The sequence below is a fragment of the Camelus ferus genome, chromosome 20, assembly GCF_009834535.1.
Source record: "Camelus ferus isolate YT-003-E chromosome 20, BCGSAC_Cfer_1.0, whole genome shotgun sequence".
Taxonomy (NCBI): domain Eukaryota; kingdom Metazoa; phylum Chordata; class Mammalia; order Artiodactyla; family Camelidae; genus Camelus; species Camelus ferus.
In genome coordinates this window covers 18194888-18216910 of record NC_045715.1, presented here as the reverse complement: position 1 = coordinate 18216910, position 22023 = coordinate 18194888, and the positions used below count along the sequence as shown (strand labels likewise).

The 22023-nt window shown below is 41.5% G+C and overlaps 1 protein-coding gene and 8 non-coding genes across 9 annotated transcripts; 3 read left to right on the top strand and 6 right to left on the bottom strand.

Annotated features, from left to right (window-relative positions):
• Nucleotides 1–794: 794 nt before the first annotated feature.
• TRNAK-CUU lies at nucleotides 795–868 on the top strand. The gene has a single exon. It is a non-coding gene; the product is annotated as a tRNA-Lys (tRNA).
• A 1229-nt stretch (nucleotides 869–2097) lies between these two features.
• TRNAP-AGG lies at nucleotides 2098–2169 on the bottom strand. The gene has a single exon. It is a non-coding gene; the product is annotated as a tRNA-Pro (tRNA).
• A 1170-nt stretch (nucleotides 2170–3339) lies between these two features.
• On the bottom strand, nucleotides 3340–3413 carry TRNAI-AAU. The gene has a single exon. It is a non-coding gene; the product is annotated as a tRNA-Ile (tRNA).
• A 556-nt stretch (nucleotides 3414–3969) lies between these two features.
• TRNAA-CGC lies at nucleotides 3970–4041 on the bottom strand. Its single transcript has one exon. It is a non-coding gene; the product is annotated as a tRNA-Ala (tRNA).
• Nucleotides 4042–4975: 934 nt separating this feature from the next.
• On the top strand, nucleotides 4976–5048 carry TRNAK-UUU. Its single transcript has one exon. It is a non-coding gene; the product is annotated as a tRNA-Lys (tRNA).
• Nucleotides 5049–10905: 5857 nt separating this feature from the next.
• On the bottom strand, nucleotides 10906–16308 carry HMGN4 (high mobility group nucleosomal binding domain 4). Its single transcript, XM_032463429.1, has 2 exons — nucleotides 16025–16308; nucleotides 10906–12595 (listed from the first exon to the last, which is right to left on the bottom strand). Exon 2 carries the CDS (start codon nucleotides 12515–12517, stop codon nucleotides 12245–12247), a length of 273 nt encoding a protein of 90 aa, XP_032319320.1. The 5' UTR covers nucleotides 12518–12595; nucleotides 16025–16308; the 3' UTR covers nucleotides 10906–12244.
• Nucleotides 16309–16423: 115 nt separating this feature from the next.
• TRNAV-CAC lies at nucleotides 16424–16496 on the bottom strand. The gene has a single exon. It is a non-coding gene; the product is annotated as a tRNA-Val (tRNA).
• Nucleotides 16497–17083: 587 nt separating this feature from the next.
• TRNAR-ACG lies at nucleotides 17084–17156 on the bottom strand. The gene has a single exon. It is a non-coding gene; the product is annotated as a tRNA-Arg (tRNA).
• A 4630-nt stretch (nucleotides 17157–21786) lies between these two features.
• Nucleotides 21787–21860, top strand: TRNAT-AGU. The gene has a single exon. It is a non-coding gene; the product is annotated as a tRNA-Thr (tRNA).
• The last annotated feature ends 163 nt before the right edge of the window (nucleotides 21861–22023 follow it).

Here is a 22023-nt window from a genome sequence, read left to right as displayed (position 1 = left end):
AAGATATTGTATACTAGAAGTTTAAAGTGAGGGGGAAGAAAGGAAAAGCCAAAAAGAACTAGGAATGTTTAAAAAAAGTTAAATGGTAAAGTCTACGAAACTTTGCTGGACATTCTGGATAACCATCAGGGAAAAAAAACTAACATTTCCAAGTACCTGACATGTGCTAGTCATTACATACCCTTCACTGACTGAGGTCAGGAACTGTCTGTCCAGTTGTGTCCATAGTTAGCTCTCAAGTAGGTAGCATAGTGCCTTGCCTGTGGCAAGGTCTTAATAAGTAACTATTGTTAATGTTTAATAAAGAAATTTTATTGAATATAAGAATGATTATATCTAGTTCTCATAACACCATATGAGGTAAAGATTAATATCAAAGAGGTAATTTGTCCAAGATTTTATTTCTACTAAGAGAAGAAGTCACGGTCCTTTCTGACATCAGATGTGTCCATTTGATACCTTCACCTGCTGATGCTGAATACAGCTTGCCTGCAGTGAAGGGAATCAGGTAACTTTGTTGACTCTTCCGGAGTCACCCTTAGAGAGTTCAGAGTTGGATCCCAGAAACATTTTGTGGTCTATCAATACAGGTCAGTGAGAATGAGGGGAAGATGAAAGATGTAGTGAAAGTGGATGGAAATCATGCTAATAATTTCAGAATGCTCATATTCTTTGTGTCTGATGTCATCTTATTTATGAAACAAAAGCAGGAAAAATCTAGAATTCCATAGTCCCTGTCGGGCCAAGAAGAATCGTGTATTCTCCTAGGTCGATGGGAAATGAAGTTTTCGAGTGCCCGGACTAGCTCAGTCGGTAGAGCATGAGACTCTTAATCTCAGGGTCGTGGGTTCGAGCCCCACGTTGGGCGGAGTTTTTTTTTGTTTTTTGTTTTTTGTTTTTTTTTTTAACTTTTGGATACTTATCTCAACTATATTACTGAACCCTCATAATCTCCAAAACAAGACCTCTTCACCGTCGTCAAACAAGAGAAACTTTCAGGCCCAACACTTAAGTATTGAATGATGGCATCTCGGTGAGCTCTGAACTATTCCTACCAGCTCTGTGACTCTTGAAGAATTCCGCCTCATGGCCCCCTGACGGAAATACATTTTTCCTGGTTTGTTAGAGCTTAAGGGTGACTCCAACTCTGGCACGGGCAGAAATCCAGAACTGCAGAACTGGTTGCCAATGTGGTTTTAAGCACAGTCCCAAAGGGCCCAAGTCCTTGAGCCCAAACACAGCTCTGGGCCTTCTCCGAAGCCCACTGAGACGTCCCTCTTTTGTTTCTATCACCTGTCAACTGTCCCCTCTTGCCATGCCATGTGGACGTGGCCCTGAAGAAATTCCCTGCGGTTTTCTCCCTCCTTTTCAAGCCCCTTATGCTTGTTCATTTGTTGTCCTTATCCACAATCAAGGCTTACACACACAGCAAAGGGAGGTGGGAAGAAGCGTTGTGATTGTATTTTAACATAAAATATTTGACAACCATTGGAATAAAGGATCCAGTGTGTTTTGTTTACCACGTTGATTATAATAGATGCTAGACATCTGTTTAAAGAGTGTACCAAAAGTACGCTCCAGGAACAGAGGGAAATTGTCCATTCTCCATGAAGAAGCAGAACACCTATCTCCTAAATGATAGGGGAATGCGCAACGCTATACAAAGGAGGAAAGCCGAAATAACTTGCACAAAGATTTTCAGCATCCCAACTCTAGTTCGGTATTTGATTTTCCCGTTTAAACCCATTTCTTTGATGTAATGAATGATGAACATTGAATTAAGATGTGACCATCGTCTTATACATTTCATATGATCACAGCCATGGAGTCGAAACTTCTAGAGTAAGTAGCAAAATTTGCCTTTGCAGGAGTTACTTTAGAGCTGATGGAAAACTGAGTAAGAGCCCAAACTGAAAAGCACTTGTCTCTCTTAATTAGAAGAGTTATCAAGTTACTTATTGGAATCGAGTGCGTATACAGTCTACACATTTCTATACGAAACTATAACAGTTTAACAGCGGCTGTATCAGTTTCTGTTGTGAGTTTAATGGTAATAAATGTTAAATAGAGAGGATAGGCAACGATGGAAAAAGCTTAGGGCTCGTCCGGGATTTGAACCCGGGACCTCTCGCACCCTAAGCGAGAATCATACCCCTAGACCAACGAGCCACCTGGATGCACAGTTTTTCTCCTCTCTAGAGATACCAAAATTTAGTGAATTTCTCTGCTTAAAAAAAAATTTTTTTTTTGCTTCCTTTATAGACATATACAACTGTAAACTACATTTGTCTTTCTCTCTGTCTCTCCTCCCCCTCCTATCTTCTTTCCTATTTTTAAAAACTATGCCAACTTGGCTCTCAGAACTTCCCTGAATTTTCCCCAACCCAGTCCTTCGAAGGACTGTAAAAAGCCTTATTTCTCAAGGGTCGCTGACCCATCCTTTGTAAGAAACAAACGTGACGTTATTATAAATGCAGAAATCTGTAGTCTTTCTGAAATCCGTTGAGTCAAAGTCCCTAGGAGGCGAGGCCTAATAAGTTGCCTAACTCATCTTGGCTTGATCTCAGTACTAGCCGAGGAAAATAGTGAAAAACAGGTGAAAATTCACTCAACAGAATATAAAGCTGTAAAGTCGTGGATAAATAAGGGAAATTAGTTGTACAAGAAACAAGGGGCTACATAAATAGGGTTTTGAAAGTCGGTTTGGTGGGAAATGAGACTGATTTAAGAGGTGTAACATCAAGAAATGGACGGAGCAGAGAGAAAGCTGGCATCGGTCAACCAGGACCAACTGGTTGGTGACAGAGGACAAAGTAGATTATGGAAAAGGGCTTAGTCCTTTCTCACTTGAAATATCAAAGTAACAACGCTTCTCTCAAGATGAGATTTCCTCCCTTCATGTGAGGGATGATCTACCCTAATAGGAATCCTAAACTGAGCAATCGGAGATAAATGAGTACTCCCTTCCCAAAGTTGCCCCGCATCTCATTATGTTTTCAGACTACTTTAAGGGCAGTGTTTGGCCACTAAACGGACTGCTGATAGTTTTTCCTTCTAGTGACTTTAATGACTCCTAAGGTGTCCTGCTGCTTTTCTTCTTCTCTAGGGCAAGTTGTTGAGCAGTCTGACTTACTCAAAGACGGATGCTCTAGACTTCCCTAGAATGGTTTGCCCTTTAAACAAAATGTTGTTTGTGGAGATACAGCAGGTTTTCTTGTAGGTCAGTCCTAAAACAATTTATTATTTAATCATAAATAATAAATAACATTAACGTTATAAATAAATAATCATAAATAGTAAGACCATTTATTATTAATCACAGGGGTGTAAAATGAACTCTGACCCGTACGGGGATCGAACCCGCGACCTTGGCGTTATTAGCACCACGCTCTAACCAACTGAGCTAACCGGCCAACTGTTTTAAACAGTGTTTGAAAACTTTAGCAAGAAATTATTCCCGTTCTTGATTCCCACCCCAACTCCATTTCTTTCCGTTTTTCTTTCTTTTCTTTTCTTTTTTGTAATTAGAAACAGTATAGTACATCTGAGCTGCTGGATTCGCCTTCACCAAAGCTTCATTCTTTTTCCAACATTTGTCCTACTTTTCAGTGCCATTAACTCAGCAACAATACCCCCTCCTCCACTTTCTGTGTTTTTAGGCCAAGATTATTTCTGCCTTTAAAGGACCCCCAGATACTTCAGCTATCCGTTCATTTAATTGGTCCTGGGCAAGTTGCCAGGTCGCTTCTCTTAGGCATTGCTTGTTTTTCTTCATTTTCAGTTTCATTCATTTCAGATAAAGATATCCCGAGATACCTCAAAATTATCTAATTTCCCCCTGTACATATATAGTTCTATATACAGTGGCTAAAAGAGGACAGTAGAAAATTAGTTTAGGAGAGGATACATACTATGTATAACAACTCTTGTTTTTAAAACACAATTTGTGATCTTGCAGGCAAAAGGGACTGGAGATGCCGGGGATCGAACCCGGGGCCTCATACATGCGAAGCATGCGCTCTACCACTGAGCTACATCCCCGTCCTGCCATGCGGGTGCTTGTAGCTCTCCCCAATTCTTTGAATCCGGTTGTTTTTGTTTTTGTTTTTGTTTTTGTTTTCCTCTGTAGTTCTAAGAGTCTCAAACGCTTAAACTAAATTTCCTTTTACTTATTCAGCAAAATCTTTAACTGGTTAATGAGGCAGCATTCATCGGTATTCCAAGTGAAGGAGTCTTCCAGTCATCGGACATTTCTCAAGCACTTAGAGTCCGAAGGATGGAACTAACTATCCGGAAATTCGACGAGAAAAAGAGTGGAACTCGTCTTTAAAAACTTCTTTCCTTCTTTCCCCCCCTTTCTTTTCTTTTCTTCTTCTTTCTTTTTCTTTTCTTTCTTTCTTTCTTTTTTTCTTTTTCTTTTTCTTTTTTTTTTTCCCTCTCCAAAGGCAGCAGAGACCTAAATCAAATCAAATCGCTCCCTCAGTCCCTTGACCTATACTCAGGTATCCAAAGTGTGGCCGAAATGTGATTAAATTATCCCTTTAAAGCATCAGCATTGGATCCACTTCGTTATGAAAGTGTTTTGTTTGGGCCCAAATGTAGAATACTTGACCTATTCCTCTGCGAACCCTAGGAACTGAAGTCCAAATATTCGGTAGTTTTTGACTGCAGAATTCTATCTACTACAATATATATGTTATATAAAGATATAGTATCTATTTGTATATATATAAAATATAGCGTATATCCAAACTATAGAGAGAACGATAGAATTTGTGGGACATTATAATTAATGTAATATGGTTATATCTCAGCCTTAGACAAGACCTTCATTGTGGCTGAGTTTCTATGCCACGCATTTTCTGAATATCCAGCTCTGAACATGAACCACAGGTGAAATGTCTAAAATGCTTTTTTCGTTCAAGTGTGTGGATAAATTGACTATGATTGCTGTTTTAAGCACTTTTCACTACGAGCCCGGATAGCTCAGTCGGTAGAGCATCAGACTTTTAATCTGAGGGTCCAGGGTTCAAGTCCCTGTTCGGGCGTCTCTGTTTTCCTTCCCTGCTGCATTTTTTCCCCAAAAAACAGTAACGGAAAAGAAGGTAATAATCTCAACTCACAGGCTGATTTAGGCAGATCCCTGAAAAATCAGAGAAGATCATAACCTAGGACTTGTTCAGAAATTAGAAGGGCCTTTTAGGAATGTGGCTGGAAGCCACAGCACCCAAAACATTTCATCTAAAGTACAGGTAAAAGTTTCACTAACAATGGTTATAAGTTATCAAAGGTCAAACTCTTGAAAAGCAGCAACAGTGCAGAACTGCTTCTTCTTCCCCACACTGGTGTGCTCCTCTCTAAGCTCAGCTCTGGGGATGCCCAGGTAAACTGTACAGAGGAGGTGATGCCCAAACTCAGAACTCATGGCCTAGGAGCACTGCTCCCAACTATTTTGGCCATGACCAATTTGTAGTTTAGTTTACATCTTTACCCATACACATACATGTAAGTAAGAACAAAAGTTCACTAAATTACCACTTACCATAAGCACTGCATTCTATTTCAGATTCTATGTTATTCTTAGAACTGCTGGGTGCTACCCACCCTTAAATTCATTTTATACCTCCCTCACTGAGAAACATGGGCTGTAGGGTAATCGCAAAGATGAAATGACATACAGTCCAGAGCAATGGGTCCTGTGCTGAGTAAACTGCCTGCTTTGCCTCTTCCTCTAAATCCAAGTCCCCTCTCCTAGAGTGACCTAAAGCCTCAAGCCACCTGAACACACAGGCACCAACAACATCTCTGCCCTGCTGGGAACCACCAAAGAAACAGAACTTGGTAGTTCTTGCTTGAGAGTTCATTTGGTAATTTCCCAAAACAGAAATTTCATCCTACTGGACTCAGGAGATAACAGACAAATTAAGCTTTACTTTGCTATTAAAAATTGTGAAACAAGTTACAAAACCTCTACAGAACAACAGCAACAACAACAAAAAAAACCCCCAACAACTCTCCTGGTCAGTTGCCTTGTCAGCACTGTAGGTAGCACATCAGCCTCATAATGTGAGAACCTGGAGGTCAGTCCTCAGAGACAGTGTAGCATTTTGCAGGAAGAAAAAAACTGCAGAGGAAGTAACACAATGTGATCATTATTATTATTGCTATTAGAGTCAGACAGGAAATATCTGCTTTAAGCACTTGCCACCTCTTAACTTTGGTCAAGCCACGTAACTATAGATGAAAGCTTTTCCTGTCTGTAAGGAAGCCCACTTGGGTTGTGAATCCACAGTTTTGTTTTGTTTTGTTTTATGATGCGTCAATGAAAATAATCAATAAACATTCTATAATGTGAATAGAAAACAGTTTTGAGTCAAACTGAGGACTATAACCCAGAAGATAGCCTCTCAGATAACTCTCAGGAACTGCTCTGGAGAAGCATGGTTTTCAGCACAGCTTTATGTCTTGTCAGAATAAAGAACATCAAACAAGTCAGGGAGACACTCCTTCAAATTTAAAAAAAAAAAGAAAAAAAAAAAAAAAAAGATCAGCACGTACACAGCTAGTCAATCTGGCTTTGGCACCTGGGAAGGGAGTCTTATCCTTGAAGGAGTGCCAGCATTGGTGTCCCAGGAAGGGAGACATTTAATCTTTATTTTTAACATGAACATTCTTTACTCCTAGTCAATGTACCCTTGTCTTTAATAATTAAGGCAGATGTTCAATATATGTTTGATAGGCCACAAACAGGCTGTACTAGTTAGCATAAAATTCAAGTTAACTCATGTACAAGCCAGAATGACTTTCCCATACCTCAATATGTGAAAATTTCTTTTATCAGATGTTCAGAGCTTTTTCAAAAGAAAAGAAACTTTCTCTAATTAAACATGACAGGGCCACTGTCCCTCACAACCTTTTAAAAGTAAGTGATGAAAAGGGAGTCATAAAATTGAATATTAGTTTCAAAATGATTCCCACCTGGTCTGAGAGAGGGTTCAATCCCCAGCACCTCTAATAAAAATAAATAAATAAATAAACCGAATTACCTCCCCCCAAAATAAAATAAAAACATAATAACAAAAATAAGCTACAAGGATATATCGTACAGCACAGGGCATATAGCTGGAACTTTATAATAACTATAAATGGAGTATAATCTTTAAAAATTGTGAATCACTATGTTGTACATCCAAGATTTATGCAATAAGTAATTTAAAAAAAATTACTAATATTTGCATGTACAAGGGGACTTTCAATTTGCCAGGCACTGTGTTAAGCACTCTTGCAGGGTTCTTTAACTTGGGGACCACTGAACTTGGATGGGAAAAAAAAAATTTACAACTTCAAAATCTTTAACTTCTAACTGAAATTTAGCGTGAATGTAGGTGACAAATTACAGTCAGAAGGTAAGTACCTGTGGCATTGTCACTAAGAAAAATCACAGACATTTTCTTATCCCATACTTCAGATATGAAATTCATTACAAATATCTCAAATTTAATTATTTCGAAGTTGCAATAATCACAAAACGAGTCTTAATGTTTGATATTTAATATATTAATGAAGAAACACACATATTACTATCTCGCAGATTATTTTGTCTGATCATTGTTTTGTAATATCATTGGCTATCTTTGTTATCCTATGTATTTTTATATGCTTTTAAAAATATAATTCGAGAAGGGCTCCATGGGCTTCATTAGGAGGCCACAGGGCTCCCAGGCACCTAAAAGGTTAAGAAGTCCGGCACCCCTGTGACCCTCTCCCCGCAGGCAATCCCCTTGGCCTTGACTTCACCGAGGGGAACTTGGGGGTTGGTCCAGGACTATAAGCCCAAGCAAGGTCTGCGAGGGGGGTCTCAGGAGCGATACAGGAAAAGAACTTCACGGTCCCAGCCTCCCTTACCCGCCTGGGGAATTGGGACGCCCTCCAGTCCGCAACCGCGAGAAGCAACACGAAGCAGCGCGACCTCCGGGTGGCCCAGAAGGGATCGGAAACGCGTCCTGGGCGCCCGGGTGGCCGCAGGGGCGGGGCGTCAGGTTGCACGTCTGATCGCGTCCGCGGGCAGTTCAAGGACGGCATTTGGAGGTCATCTTTATGACCCTGGGCGGAAGGAGTGGCAGGGTGATGGAAAAGAACAATGTACCTTTTACAAGGATCTCTGTGACCACTGTTGAGAATAGTACCAAGAAGCAGAGAATAGTCAAGGGCAGATACAGGAAAATAAGTTTTCCTCCCTCTTTTTTCCAAGTCTTCCAGGATCAGTGCCTCAGTTTTGAGGGTCAGAAAATTGACTATTGAAAACTCTGGATCACGCAGGCTGTTTCATGAATTTACAGATAGGAATGTAAATGCCAAATGGATCAGAAGAGTGGGCAAGAGAGCTTTAAAGACTAATTTATCATTTTCTCACTTGTTCTCCACTTAAGAAATTTTTGAGAAGTTAACATCTGTACAGAAACAATATCCCTTTTAGCTTAATGTTGCTAGAAATATACTAAAATTCTAAATTCCACATGACCACTTTCCCCCTGGACTTTACTGTCTTTGCATTACTAATCTTCTTCATTGGAAATTACAACTGTTTAGCTTGAAGAATATTATTACTTACTTTTGATTGTTTCCTAATGGTATCTTGGGAAATTCCTTAATCTACTCAGAAATGCCAAATTATTTTTTTTGATGGATTACTTTTGAGGTTATACCAGTGATTTTTCAACAATGAGGAGATTTCTTGGCCCTGGAGTTATAGAGCAGGGTCTTAATCTGGATTTTACTCACCATATGATCTCAGGGAAAATTATTTAATCTGTTTCACTAAATGTAAAAATGGGGATAGTAATAATGATTCAACTCATAGGGTCGTGGAAATAAAATCATACATCTAAATCAGTGGGCAGACAGTGAGAAATAACTTATTATTGTCAAAAACCTAATGTAATTTGGTTATGCATTTAAATTTTTTTGATTCAACAGATACTTTATGGAACATTTACAGACCGTATTATCTTAACGTTTTTGCAAATGTTATTACTCTTACTAGAAGACTTTTAACCACTCCTTGGTCAACTTCTATGCTTTCATTTTCTTGCTTAGGTGTCAAAATGATGCAAGAAAACACGGTGGGTTTTGAGAGGATGGTCGTGTCCCAGGTCTCCATTGAGTGAGGGTCCTTGGCTTTGGGTGAGAAAGAATTCAAGGGCAAGCCATAGCTGTGTAAAAGTGGATTCATTTCGAAAGATGCACACTCCATAGACAGTGCAGACTGTCTAGGAAGGTGAGGGAGCAAGAGGGGTGTTGAGGCGGGGTGTTGATAGTTTTTATATACTAACAAGTGAGAGGATTATTCCAACTACTTTGGGGAAGGGGCAGGGATTCCCAGGAATTGGGCCATCACCCTCTCTTTGACCTTTTATGGTCAGCCTTGGAAGTGTCATGGCGCCTGCGGGTGTGTCCTTCACCGTGCTAATACACTACAGTGTGTATATAGAAGCTCAAGGTCCAATGGAGGTTGACTCTCCCACCATCTTGGGCCTCGAGGTCTACTGGGAGTTGAATCTTCAGCTATCTTGGTGCTAACTGGTTGTGTCATTCCTTTAATAGCTGTGTCCTGTTCCCTTCCTTCTTGTCTCAAAAATGCCTCAGAAAGTTCTTCCTAATACCCCTTCATGCTCTGGCAACAGGGCCAGGGCCTCCTGCAGTATTATCACACCACCACCAAGCACACAGTGGTGACTATCTTGCATTTGACTTTGGACACACTGGACAACAGGGAATGCTTATCTTTGAATGTTCAGTTGTTTGGCAAAGAGAAAGTACAGACAAACGTTTGTAGTTCACCAAATAAAATGGGTAGAACTAGTTGAGCAGAGGAAGGACAGTAATACAGCATGATAAAATAGAATTTCCAGCAAGTCAGTTATGATGGCCATCTAACAGGTCTTCCTCCTTCAACTTTTCCCTCCCTTACAGCCTGTTGCCCATGCATCAGCCGTATACACACACACACTCCCCAACAACTTAGATTGTGTGGTTTCTCTATTCAAAACTCTAATGGCATCCCATCATTTTCAGAGAAAAATGACAGCGTAAAGAGTTCCATTTTCTGGTCCCTGGCTATCTCTGTAATCATATTGACTATCACTCTTACCCATCCTCACTCCAATTCAGACATTTCTGCCCCCTTGTTCTTCCTCAGCATGCCAAACACATTTCATCTCATCTCCACATTTGCTGTTCACTCTGCTGGAATACTTTCCCCTCATAGTCATATCTCTTTTTCCTACATTAAGTGCTCTGCTCAAATGTCGTATCATCAGAGAGGACTTCTCTAACCGCCCAGCTAAATAGCACCCACTTACAATTGTTTATTTAAAGCACCTTGTCACATAAAATTTGTGCATTTTCTACACCCCGCCCCTCACTAGAATATAAGCTTGATGAAAGCAGAGACTTTTTGTTCACTGCTGTACCCCTAGCACTTGGACAATGCCTCGAACTAGAAAAAGGAAAAGAAGGTATAATGATTGTGAAGAAAGAAAATTGTTTGCATGTATAGAATCTATAGTCATCTACTTAGAAAGTCCAAAAGAAGACACAGACATATTATAAGAATTAGTAAATGTTTAGCAAGGTTGCTGGGTATGATACTCAAATTTAGCTGAAAAAAGTAAATGTGGTAACTAAAAATATACCATGTAAAGTAGCATCGAAAAGTGGACAGTCCCTAGAAAAGATTAACCAAAGAAAACATTTATGGAGAAAATTATAAAACTTTATTGAAAGACATTTAAAAAGCCTACACAGAGAGTTACACCATGTTCATGGATTGGAAGACTCAATATTGTAATTAATGTATAAATTCAATACAAATCCAATAAAAATTCCCACTTTCGTTTTGTTTTGTTTTGTTTGTTTGTTTGATTTGGAACCTGTCAATCTAATTTTAGAAGTTGTATGGAAAAGCAATTGGCTAAGAATAGCCAAGATACTCCAAGGGAGAAAAGTTTGGTAGTGATGTTGAAGGTTGGGGGGGGGGGGATTTATCCTGAGTTACCAAGACCTTTTTCTAAAGTTGTAGTACTCAGGATTGTATAGTATTGTCACAAGGTTAAGACAAACTGACCAGTGAGACAGAAAAGAAGCCATCGACAGATGCCCCCTTCCCCAACCCCACACTACAGAAACTTGATTTATGAAACAGCCAGTGTTACAGATCAGTGGGGAGAGGATGATCTGTTCAGAAAATGGTACTGGGACAACCACTTACTATATGGAAAACACATTATACTGAATTACCATCTCATATTTTCACAAAAATCAGTTCAGGGAAGACTAAAGACAAATGTGAAAAGCAAAACTCTTAACACTTTTACAAGGCAGTGAAGAATATCTTTATGACTTTGGGTAGGAAATGATCGCCTCCTCTACCATGAAGCCAAATTGTATCCAGCTTTATAAGATACTTTTCAAAAATAGTTACTTCCAGCAGGATGTGGGTGACAATCCATAACCTTTTACAACTTTCAAACTCCTCTGCCCCCAAAGTCAACAAAGTCTGTTGCTGCATTGATCAGGAAGAGTTTTCAGGAAGGGTAAATATTTCACATGAGGCGTTAAAGAGCTTTTCACTTATCTTAGCCAGAAGGCCGAGAAGCGATTATAAGAGGTTTTTCACAGGTCAACTCTGACATGGAGGAAAGGAACTAAAAACTCCAGGATTATTAATAGATGATCCACAAACTACAAACAGGAATCCCGGCTCTTTTGAGCAACACCATCTTGATGTCACCACCAGAAAGCCTGAGTTTTGATACCTGACACAGTTGATTCTAGGGGGGCCAAGGCCGCATCACGAGTCTTGGTTTCAGGAAGTCAAGTATATGCTGATGGCATCAGGAATGGAGAAGACATGAAGTTTTGCTTCCCCTCGCTTGTAAGGCTTCTGAGCCATAGTGGCTGCCATGTGTGACTGTCAAAGAATCTCTCCTGGGAACCAAGAATAATCTTCCAATACAAGGATAGAAAATTCTATTTCCCCTCACTCAATCCAGCTTCTGAGACATTCTACTAGTGGTTACTCGCCCTTTCCATGAAAGATGACAACAAAGTGTCTTGTGTGCTAACAACATAACTTAAAAAAAAAAAAAAACTCTACATTTTTATAAAATTTGATTTAAAAAAAAAATAGTATTTCAAACAGTAGAGTCGCTAGAAGTACAGAGCTATCAAAAAAGTATACCCTTCACTTGGCGTCCCCGGCGCCTTCTGCTTTCTGTGACTGGACTGTGGAGGCATCTCGGTTTTTGGCAGGGTTGTTACCATCCTTGCCACCTTCTGCTTTCCCTTTTTTCCCTTTGGGAGGCTTCTCTCCCTTCTTTGCAGGGGCCTTTTTTGGCCTGGGCTCTGGTTTTGGAGGGGCAGGTTTAGCAGACAACCGTGCCGATCTCCTCTGTGGCTCATCCTTCACCTTCGCTTTGTCACCTTTAGCATCTCCTTTTGCCTTTCTCTTGGGCATGGTGGCCGCAGTGTTTAGAAGATGGCTTTGCCGGCCCAAGGGATTCTTTTGTCTTCCTCGCTGTTCCTAGAAAGATTTCTTTAACAAGACACAAAAAGTGTAAACCATGAAGGAAAAGGCTGACAAATTCAATTACATTAAAATTCAAACTTGACTGTAATAAAATTAGTAATTTGTGTATAGCAAAAAGATAGCATAAAAAGGTAAAAAGATAAGTTCCAAGCAGGGGAAAGTTAGTCATAATACAAATAAATGACAAAGGATCAGAGTCCAGAATGTATAAAGAATCCCTACAAATCCATGAGAAAAGGACAAAATGAAAATTTTAAAGCAATGGGCAAAAGTGTTAACAAGTATTTATTAGAAAAAGCATGAATCAATAATCAAAAAAAAAGTCAACTTTATTAATATGGGAAATGAGTATGAAAACCACAGAATATAACATTTCACATCCATCAAATTGGTGAAAACTAAGTTGTCTGACAATACCAAGGGCTCAGCAGATGTGGAACAATTAAAACATATACGACTAGGGTGTGTGTTTATGTGGGCGTAAATTAGTGTGTGACATTATCTAAAGCATTTTTACTTCTAGGTGTTTACCTAGAGGAATTCTTGAAGGTGTGCACAGGAGACCCCTACAAGAATGTTTGTAGCAACACTGTAATTTCAAAACCCTGGAAACCACCCAAAATTCTTTAACTATTTAAGAACGTATAAACACATTTTGGTAAAGTCTACGCAAAGGAATACTAGTTAGCAACAGAAATGAATAGATTACAGCTACATGCAAAAATATGGACTAATCTCAAGAACATAATCTTGAAGCAAAAAAAAGCAAGCTGCAAAATATGTACAGTAGGGATCCATTTCTACGTGTAAAATTAAATGACTCGTTTAGGCTATACGTATGTAGTAAAACTAAAAAAAGCAAGGGATAAATATAAAAATCAGAACAACAGTCACCTCAGAGGGAAAGAGCCGGTGGTTGGAGAGGGGATGGGAGATGGTCCAGAGAGAAAGGGAAGGGGGTTTCCTCCCCAAACTGGGGGGTGGGGATGGGTGGGGCAGACACATGGATAATACTCCATCATTCTCTGTATTTTGCAGAGTAATTCTATGGGTCTGCTCAAGAATAAAAACCACTGGGTAGCCCAGAGCACAGATTCACAGCCACAAAGAATAGAAAGTAATCTATTTTGAATTTGGGTAGTTAGGACGCTGGCCCATTCACAAATACTGTGGGACTTTTAAAAACTTGAGGCCAAAACTAGCCACTACACCTTCTGCCCTACTCTTGAAAATGTTTCCTGGGGAATTCTGTAACCCGGTGGCCTGCCCTACTCCACAATGTTTTATTTTAAGGAAAAAAAAATTATCTTTTCTCTCAGTTACTCCAGTTTTGTTTTGTGTTTTTGCTGGACATCATTGTCTAGATATAGTGGGCAAACATGACCTTTGAGCAAACTTAGATTTTTATGTTCCTTGGCTAAAAAAGGCAACCACCCGTAAACAGTGCTAAAATATTAATTAATTTATTTGTTCCCCATTTTTTTCATGATGACTAGATTTCTGGAAATTTTGCAGTTTTTCTTCCTTCTTGTGGAACAGAGGGAGAAATGAGACTTAGTATAAAGAAGAGGGAAGAACCAAAGTAGGATTGTGCCTTGAATCAGTCACTATTTCCCTTGGTACATTGTAGGGAACTTTGGGAACAGAGGTTACAATTGAGAGGAGAAACAGTTCTAGTCTGAGGTTGAAAAGCAATTCACTGAAAAGCTAATATGAAAGTAGCAGGACCCTTCTCTTCCCTTACCATGCTCTCTCCTTGCCTCTAAATATCCTAAATTACTGGGGGGACCAAAAAGTCCCTGTTGCCGCAGAGACATCCTGCAGTTCTCCTGACCCAGCTAGACCCCACCTGCTTGCTCCCGAGGACATCCTTCCCTAGACATTACATGAATTTATGCCTAATTTACTCTCTCTCAAATGCACCGCTAAAGAAATGTTTGGGCAATTCTTAGAGAACAAAAGTTTTTTTTTTTTGAAATCCAAAATCAAACATAATAAAGAAAAAAAAATATTTAAAGAAAATAATTGAGAAGTATGCCAGAGATTGCATAAGTCAACTTTGGGGATGGTGATGGTGTGCGACAAAGGCAAAGACGGCTGTTCTTACAGTGAAGAAGCCAATATTGAGAGACAGTTTGTGGCACAAAAAAAATCACTTCGTCTAATACTAGGTTGACTTGGTTTGCACCTGTTGCCCTAGTATAATCATTAATAATGCTCCCTTTCACTCTCAGAAGTGTGCCAACTTGGACAATAAATGACGAGATCACCCTAAATATTCTGCATATATTATTAGAGGTCTTTTTATTACTAGAGAATGAGACAGGAAACCAAAGGGTGAGCTTTTGTTCTAGGACACACCTCCTTAAACAATGGATGGCATACTACAAATCTACACCATTCTCCTTACATCTCACTCCAAAATAGTGTTTCTTAGCCCGCGTCCTGTTGTGGGAATGCTTACTGTCTGTTTCCTAGGTTCAGTCTTCCAAGTTGAATCCGCTGAAGGCCATCCCAAAGGCAAAGGGACCATGATCACATGTCAAATGCCAAAATACAGCAGGTGGCAATAAAGATAAATTCAAGGAAAACAGGACACTAGCTGGATTTTGTATCTCAGCTTATGCATATGGATTACTTCCCTGAAACTCACATTTAGGAAGCTTATCAGGAGACCAGGAGGCTGACCTTACAAATATAGGAGACAGATACACAAATAAAAGGAGTAAAAGGTCGTATCATTTTCATGAATGACAAAGAGGCTGGGGAGGGAGAGGGTCTCACCACAGAGTGGTGCTAATTTAAAAGAAATTATCTGAGATGGAGTACAGGGAATTTTTTTAGGGCAATGAAACTATTCTGTAAGCTATAAACTGTAATGGTGGATACCGCCTCAAGGCAATATTCAGAATCCACAGTTGGTCCATTCCTTAACTTTGGGATCTATTCTTCTTTTTGATGGGGAGAGCAGAGGCCAAAGTGGAGGAAGACTCAGCCCTTCGGTGTTCCCTCAGAAGGGGGTTCTCGAAGACGAGGCCTCGTAAGCTGGGGAGGGGAGGGAAGAGCCCAGGCCAGGGCAGCCCAACCCACCGCCACGACCTCTTCCAGGCCACAGCCCTGAGGACCCAGTGCTTCCAAATACCCTCCTCGCCTTTCTTTTTTTCTGTCCTAGATTCTCCGTGGGGAATCTGCAGCCTAGAAGGGCATTTGATCTCTGTGACCCCCAACTCCCGGATTCCGCCTTTCGCAGATATTCGCACTCGAAACCCAGGAGAGCTACGCAGCTATTCTGGAGAGTGGAAGGCAAGGCCTTCGGGGGCCGAGGTCACCTAATCACGACGAGGGCCAGATTGCAGGAGGGTTGCAAGTCTATGGAGGGTGGCGGGACGACCCCCATTTTCCGGAGACGCACGCCTAGGCCTCCCAGGTACTCACCGGAGTCTCACGGCCGTGCGAGAGGCACGGGGCTCCCAGCTCTGGGCCTGCAGCGCAGGTGCCCTCGGCTGGGACAGGGCCGGCGCGGACTGCGAGATAGTGAGACGACCGGAGCCCGGCACTGCGGGGAACAGGAAGGCAAACCAAGGCGAGGATGCGCTTCCGGGGCTGCGGGCGTCGGGCCGCCCCGCGTCGGAGCCGGGGACAGTCGGGTTCTCCCCTCGCGATACGTGCGTCAGCCTCCGAGGCCATCGGACCCACCTTGAGCAGCGTCGCCTCAGCACCACCGACCGGGGAAAACGAGACAAGAAAAGGGGAACGTATTTAATGAAGGCGTGAAAAAATTTTCAAATAAATATAATTTCAAGGAACTGCATTAGTGAGGGAAAAAGGGAAAGTTGTTTCCGCCCGGTTTCGAACCGGGGACCTTTCGCGTGTGAGGCGAACGTGATAACCACTACACTACGGAAACCCGATGAGAGTACGTTGCCTCGGCGGAACAATTCTCTCTACAGAACACGCCCCTTCTCCTCAGCCATTCTTCCCTCAAATGCTGCCGCGACTGGCGCAATGCCTGCAAACACGCGTGGTTAATACACCCGTGCTACTGTGTACCACTCTCCCAAACCAGAGAAGCCAATTAGATGAGTAGACCAATCCTCAGCAGCGTACAGATTTGAAGCCAGATTCTTAATAATTTATTCTGGAAATGACCGGATGAGGGAGGGCAAAAGAAAGACTTTAATTTTTATCAATGACGCTTCAGTCTTACTTTTCAATCTCGACTTCTTGATTTTAACCCATCCTTCAGTTGGAATAGACTGGAGAAGCGGAGCGTGACACGGGCCCACACTTCTGTGGCTGCACTTTGGCTAGCGCCACCGCATGGCCGAACGCGGAATTTGCACCGCAAAGGAGTGATGACCCCAGCAGTGGTCGAAAGCGGCGCCTTCTCGCTCCTGAGACATCCAAGCAAACCTCACCTTGCACAAATTTTCTAATTCCATTGAGTTCCTTGGCTATAGGCAGACGAAAGAAGTAAAACAGCATCGTGCATACCGAGCCAGCCAGGAGTCGAACCTGGAATCTTCTGATCCGTAGTCAGACGCGTTATCCATTGCGCCACTGGCCCTGCACGTGGGTGGTTAGCAGGCTGACATCTCTTCGTCAGAAACCAGGCGGTGGCACTGGTCCACTCGGTGGGTTCTGTGCCTGGGCCTGAAAGCCACTTTCTCCTGGCTGGCCCAGACACGCAGCGCGCGGTCTCCCAGGCGGCCCCTTCTGCATGCGTCCCGGTGTCTGTGCTCCTTTCTCTGTCTGTACCCACCGAAAATGGCGGTGGGAGGCAAGCCCTGCGCCCCTTTCTGCCCCAATATGCTCCCTCCGTTCATATATTCATTCATTCACAGTATGACCGTTTAAGACACCGGAAATACACCTGTGAAGAAAATATGGGTGATCCTTGCCCTCAAGAAGATTGTCTGGACGTAGCGAAGACAGTAATAAAGCATTAAATAAATAAAATAATGTTGATAAGTACTTAGAGAAGCAAAAAACGGGACAGAGAATAGGAAAGCCGCTCACGAAAGGTGATGAATGACAGATAAATGCGGTAGTCAGGGGAAAGAGCGATATAGAACAGGGGAATTCTCCAGGGCAAAGGCCTGGAGATGGGAGCATGGTTGGGACATTCCAGCTGCGTCGAGGAGGCCAGTGCTCCTCGAGAAGAGTAGGAGACCTCGGGGAGTTGACCTCTGTCTTTCTACTCCCTTGTAAGGACTTTGGCTGTTACTCTGTAGGAAACTGGAAGCCGTTGTAAGGCGGCACTATATCTGACATTCTTTCTTGTCTCTCCTTGGGTAGCTGAAAATACTTAATTTCTAATATCTACTTAAGCAATACTCTGTGCTAAGCACCCTCACGGCATGCTGCTCCTACCTCAGGACCTACATTTCAGAATTTGACACCTTTAAAAGAAGCGTCGTTAGCTGGCACAGACAGGAATGTTCACTTGGTTGCTTTCTCAGGAAGTAAATCAGCGTCTCTTATGTATGCCTTTCAGCCTCTCTGTATTTCTGAGAAGGAATCATTAGCTTCATACCTGATGAACATTGTAAATAAGTTTAGGGCTACTAAATGGAGTAAAACTGCCTGACGTTGAGAATACATACATGGTAACTAGAAAATCTTTGCTTTTAGTTCATAAGTTTGCAACAGCCTTTAAGAAAAATATACATGCTCCCGTTTCTGCATACACGTTAAGGTAGATCTAGTTAGGGATTTTTCCCTAGATAATTAACAGGGTTTTCTGACCAGATTTCGTATAATGCACCCTAAGGGCACTTTGGTAGTTATGGACTCCATCGCAGAGTAATATTTACAAAGAAAAAAGAGAATACATACGATTTCAAGGGGAAATCAACTATATTGAACTGTATTATCAAAATATTAAAAATTTATGGTATAGTAATATTTGTGCTCCTTTATTAATGCACTAAATGACAATATCCAGCAGGAGGTCTAATAAATACTGTAATTTCAAAGCAGTAATGAGCATAAATGATATTTTAAGAAACTTGCATCAATGGGAATTTGATGTGAAAATATTTGTGATTGCCAATAGGGATAAAGTGAAAACGGCTGAAATATAACTGATTTGTTGCCTAAATTCATAATGAAAGAAAATACAAAATTTCAGTAACAGATTAGTCAAAATAAACATTTGTTTCCCATCCAAGGTCACAGATTACCCCTTCCCCATTAGAAGAAAGGGATTGCTGTTCCAAAGAGGAGCTTGGAAACATGAACAACTGTTTCTGAATTTTCAGAAATGAAGCTATGTGATCAGGTCACCCAAGATGGATGTTCTCCTGCTCTCTTCATCCGCTGCTTCACCAGTCCCTGCTTCACCTACACCCTCCTCACATGACTGACCTTCCCTCAATCATAGAGCCTAATCAGTAAATGCCTATGTACTGTCTACAGGTCCCAGCTAGTGATGGTTCTTATCTTTTGTTCAGAACATCTCCACCTTGATAGCTTATCAAAGGAGTGGTTAGGGACATGCTTCTCTGTTGGTTTCCCTGGAGACCAATGAGCCATCCTGAGTCAATTCCCCCTAAAACTGGAAACCTCCCTCTTTCTCTGGGAGCGAAGACTACTGACACGTCCTGCTCACCCGCTGTCTGCTGCACATGCTGGGGTATCGCTACAGGACCTCCCTTCAGACGCGTAAGCTCCCCCTATTCATTAAACCACTGATGTGTCTGTTGCTGACTGCAGCTTTTTCTTAGGTCTTGAGACTGGGCAAGTACAGGGCTTGCAGACCTGTGGAGTGCAGCCCAACAGAAGCAAACTGGGGTACCTCTTGGTTCTATTTTATCTTCGTCACATAACCAGGATGGGAAGGCCAAATTCTAGGGCATTCCTGGAAGTCACAGTTCCCATCTTGCACCTCTAAAATGGTCTTCAACTCAGCTAGCTGGAGGCTATGTTCTCCTCAGAGTCTGCAAACAACTCCCTTTGTTTTGCACATTTTGAAAGCTTTTCTTGGCTGCTTCAAATTTCTCTGCAGTGTTCACGACCTGACATGAGCTGAGGCATGCTTTCATTTTGTTTTTCAAGATCTTCCTACCGGATCTTTCTTGAGAGTTCTAGTTTCCAGCTTCCAGTCTTTTCTTCAGTGGTTGTTATCAGTCAGAAAAAGAGAAACAGGGAGTCCAGGAAAAAAAAAACAAAGCAAAACAGAACCAATAGGAAAATATACACATATTTCTAGGAATTGGCTTATGAAATTGTGGGGACTGGCAAGTCTGAAATCCGTAGTGCAGGCCGGCAGTCTAGAAATTCTCAGACAGGAGCAGATGCTACAGAATTTCTTCTTCCTCAGGAAAACCTTCATTTTGCTCTTAAAGCCTTTCAACTGGTTGGATGAAGCTCACTTACTGAGGATAATCTCTTTTGCTTTTAGTCAGCTAATTGTAGATGATAACCACATTTACAAAATATCTTCACAGCTACATCTAAATTAGTGTTTAATTGAATAACTGGGCTTATAGACTAGCCAAGTTGACATGTCAAAAAAGCCATCACTGTGGGACTCTCCTTTTCCTCTGGGTCTCAGTGCGCTATTCTTCCAGTTTCTTTCCCAAGCATATGGAAAACCTCACAGTCTGCCATTTCCATGTTTCTTTACATTAATAATGCAATTTACATGAAATAATGCCTGTGACAGCAATCTGCACCTTCTCCAATTTTGGATGTGTGGAACAGAGACAATGTGAGGGGCATTTCCATGGTCCCTGCTGGTCACACTGTGAACTAAGCAGAATAAATTGTTCACACCCAGATTTCTGGACATGATTGCTCTTAGTCTCATTTTTCTCCCAAGACTTGTCTCTGGCTTGTTAAACAACTCCTTTGTCTTCCCTGAATTTCTGTGCACATTTTGACAGCTGCCAGTCAAAGGAAAAATACAAACCAAACACTATTGGCTTTGCTGTCTTTCTGAACATCTACCACTGTTTTGTCAAAGCCATGCTAGGCGTGACTACGCTGTGTATGATTATCTCAGTTTCAACCACATTAATAACACGATGGTTAATTGCATACTATTAAAGAAATCGGTGCTTATTTCATGGGGTCACAATCAAACTGTATGTTGAAGTCATGGACTTTCAGTTGGTTTACCAAAGTGAGAAATCTAGCAGTCATGAATCCCTACCCCCTATCATGTTTATAGGCAGAGATCAGTGCCAAGGGCTGGCTTACAGCGTGCCAGAGAAATCCGTCAATACTGATATAGTTTAAAAATACTGAAATGTTGATTTCAGCATTTTCACCACGACAACAGATTTCAAGTAAGCAGCCAATCATAATTACAGGTTTTATTTGAGAAGTTCTTTTCACAGCTATGGCAACAATGTGTAAACTTCAGAGTTCCACTAAACCCCTTTGTTCAAATTAAATTCCCAAGGACAGTTTCATTTTACAAAAAAAATAGAATAAATCTGAAACAGTTACAAATATACCAGGCCCTATGAAAATTCAGAAATTCTTGTGATGCTCTCAGTTTGGCAGCTTATCAAACAGATTGTTTGGACAAGTTTTCAGACAAGAAAGTTTCTCTTCCTCTAGCTGCAGAGGAGAGGGGACTACTCCTTTATCTCTTTCCAAGAGTAAGTTTTAATGACGAAATCTTGAATTTTTTAAGGTGCGACTCTGAAATTCGATTAGCTAACATTATAAGCAAGAAGCGGGTGGGTGGAACCCAATTTTATGGAAAGAAATGGGGTAAGGAAGGACTGGAATTTTAATTAAAATCCGTGCAATAAAGAACATAGTAGTTAGCTTCCTGCAAGGACCAGTCTTTGATGTAAATGTGTCACACGACCCAGAGGAGTGTTCTCGTCTATATGTGGCCTGTTTCCTCTCCTCCGGAAGCCCCAGTTCGTATTTCATCCAAGGAAGCAGGAACTGCTGAACTCTTGCCCTTCCTGGCAGTTTCTCAAAGACTCCTCCGGCGCAGCCCGAGGGTTCAGGCTCGCGCCCGCATTTCCCTCACTCCAACCCTGCTCAGAGGAGATTCAGTTTTCCTATGGCTGCGCGGTCTTTTAGGTCTGGGGGCGAAGCAGAGGTCCATCCTTAGTGTCTGGGAAGCCATCTGGTCTGCTCTTGCACCTCAGCGACGAGAAAATAGATGCAAAAAACAGAAGTAAAGATCCTTCCTTTTCTATGTCAATTTGGAAGCACGTTAGCGTGCTGGCTCCGTGGCTTAGCTGGTTAAAGCGCCTGTCTAGTAAACAGGAGATCCTGGGTTCGAATCCCAGCGGGGCCTGTTTTTTTTGGGGGGGGGGGTTCCTGCTTTTCAAAGGAGATGAGGAATCAACATGCAATCAATCTTAAGAGTAAACTTTTCCTATAGAGTTTTACAAAAGTATTTTATATAGGTCTGAGGATGGAGACAGCCTTATTGTTTACAAAAAAAGACAAAGATGAAT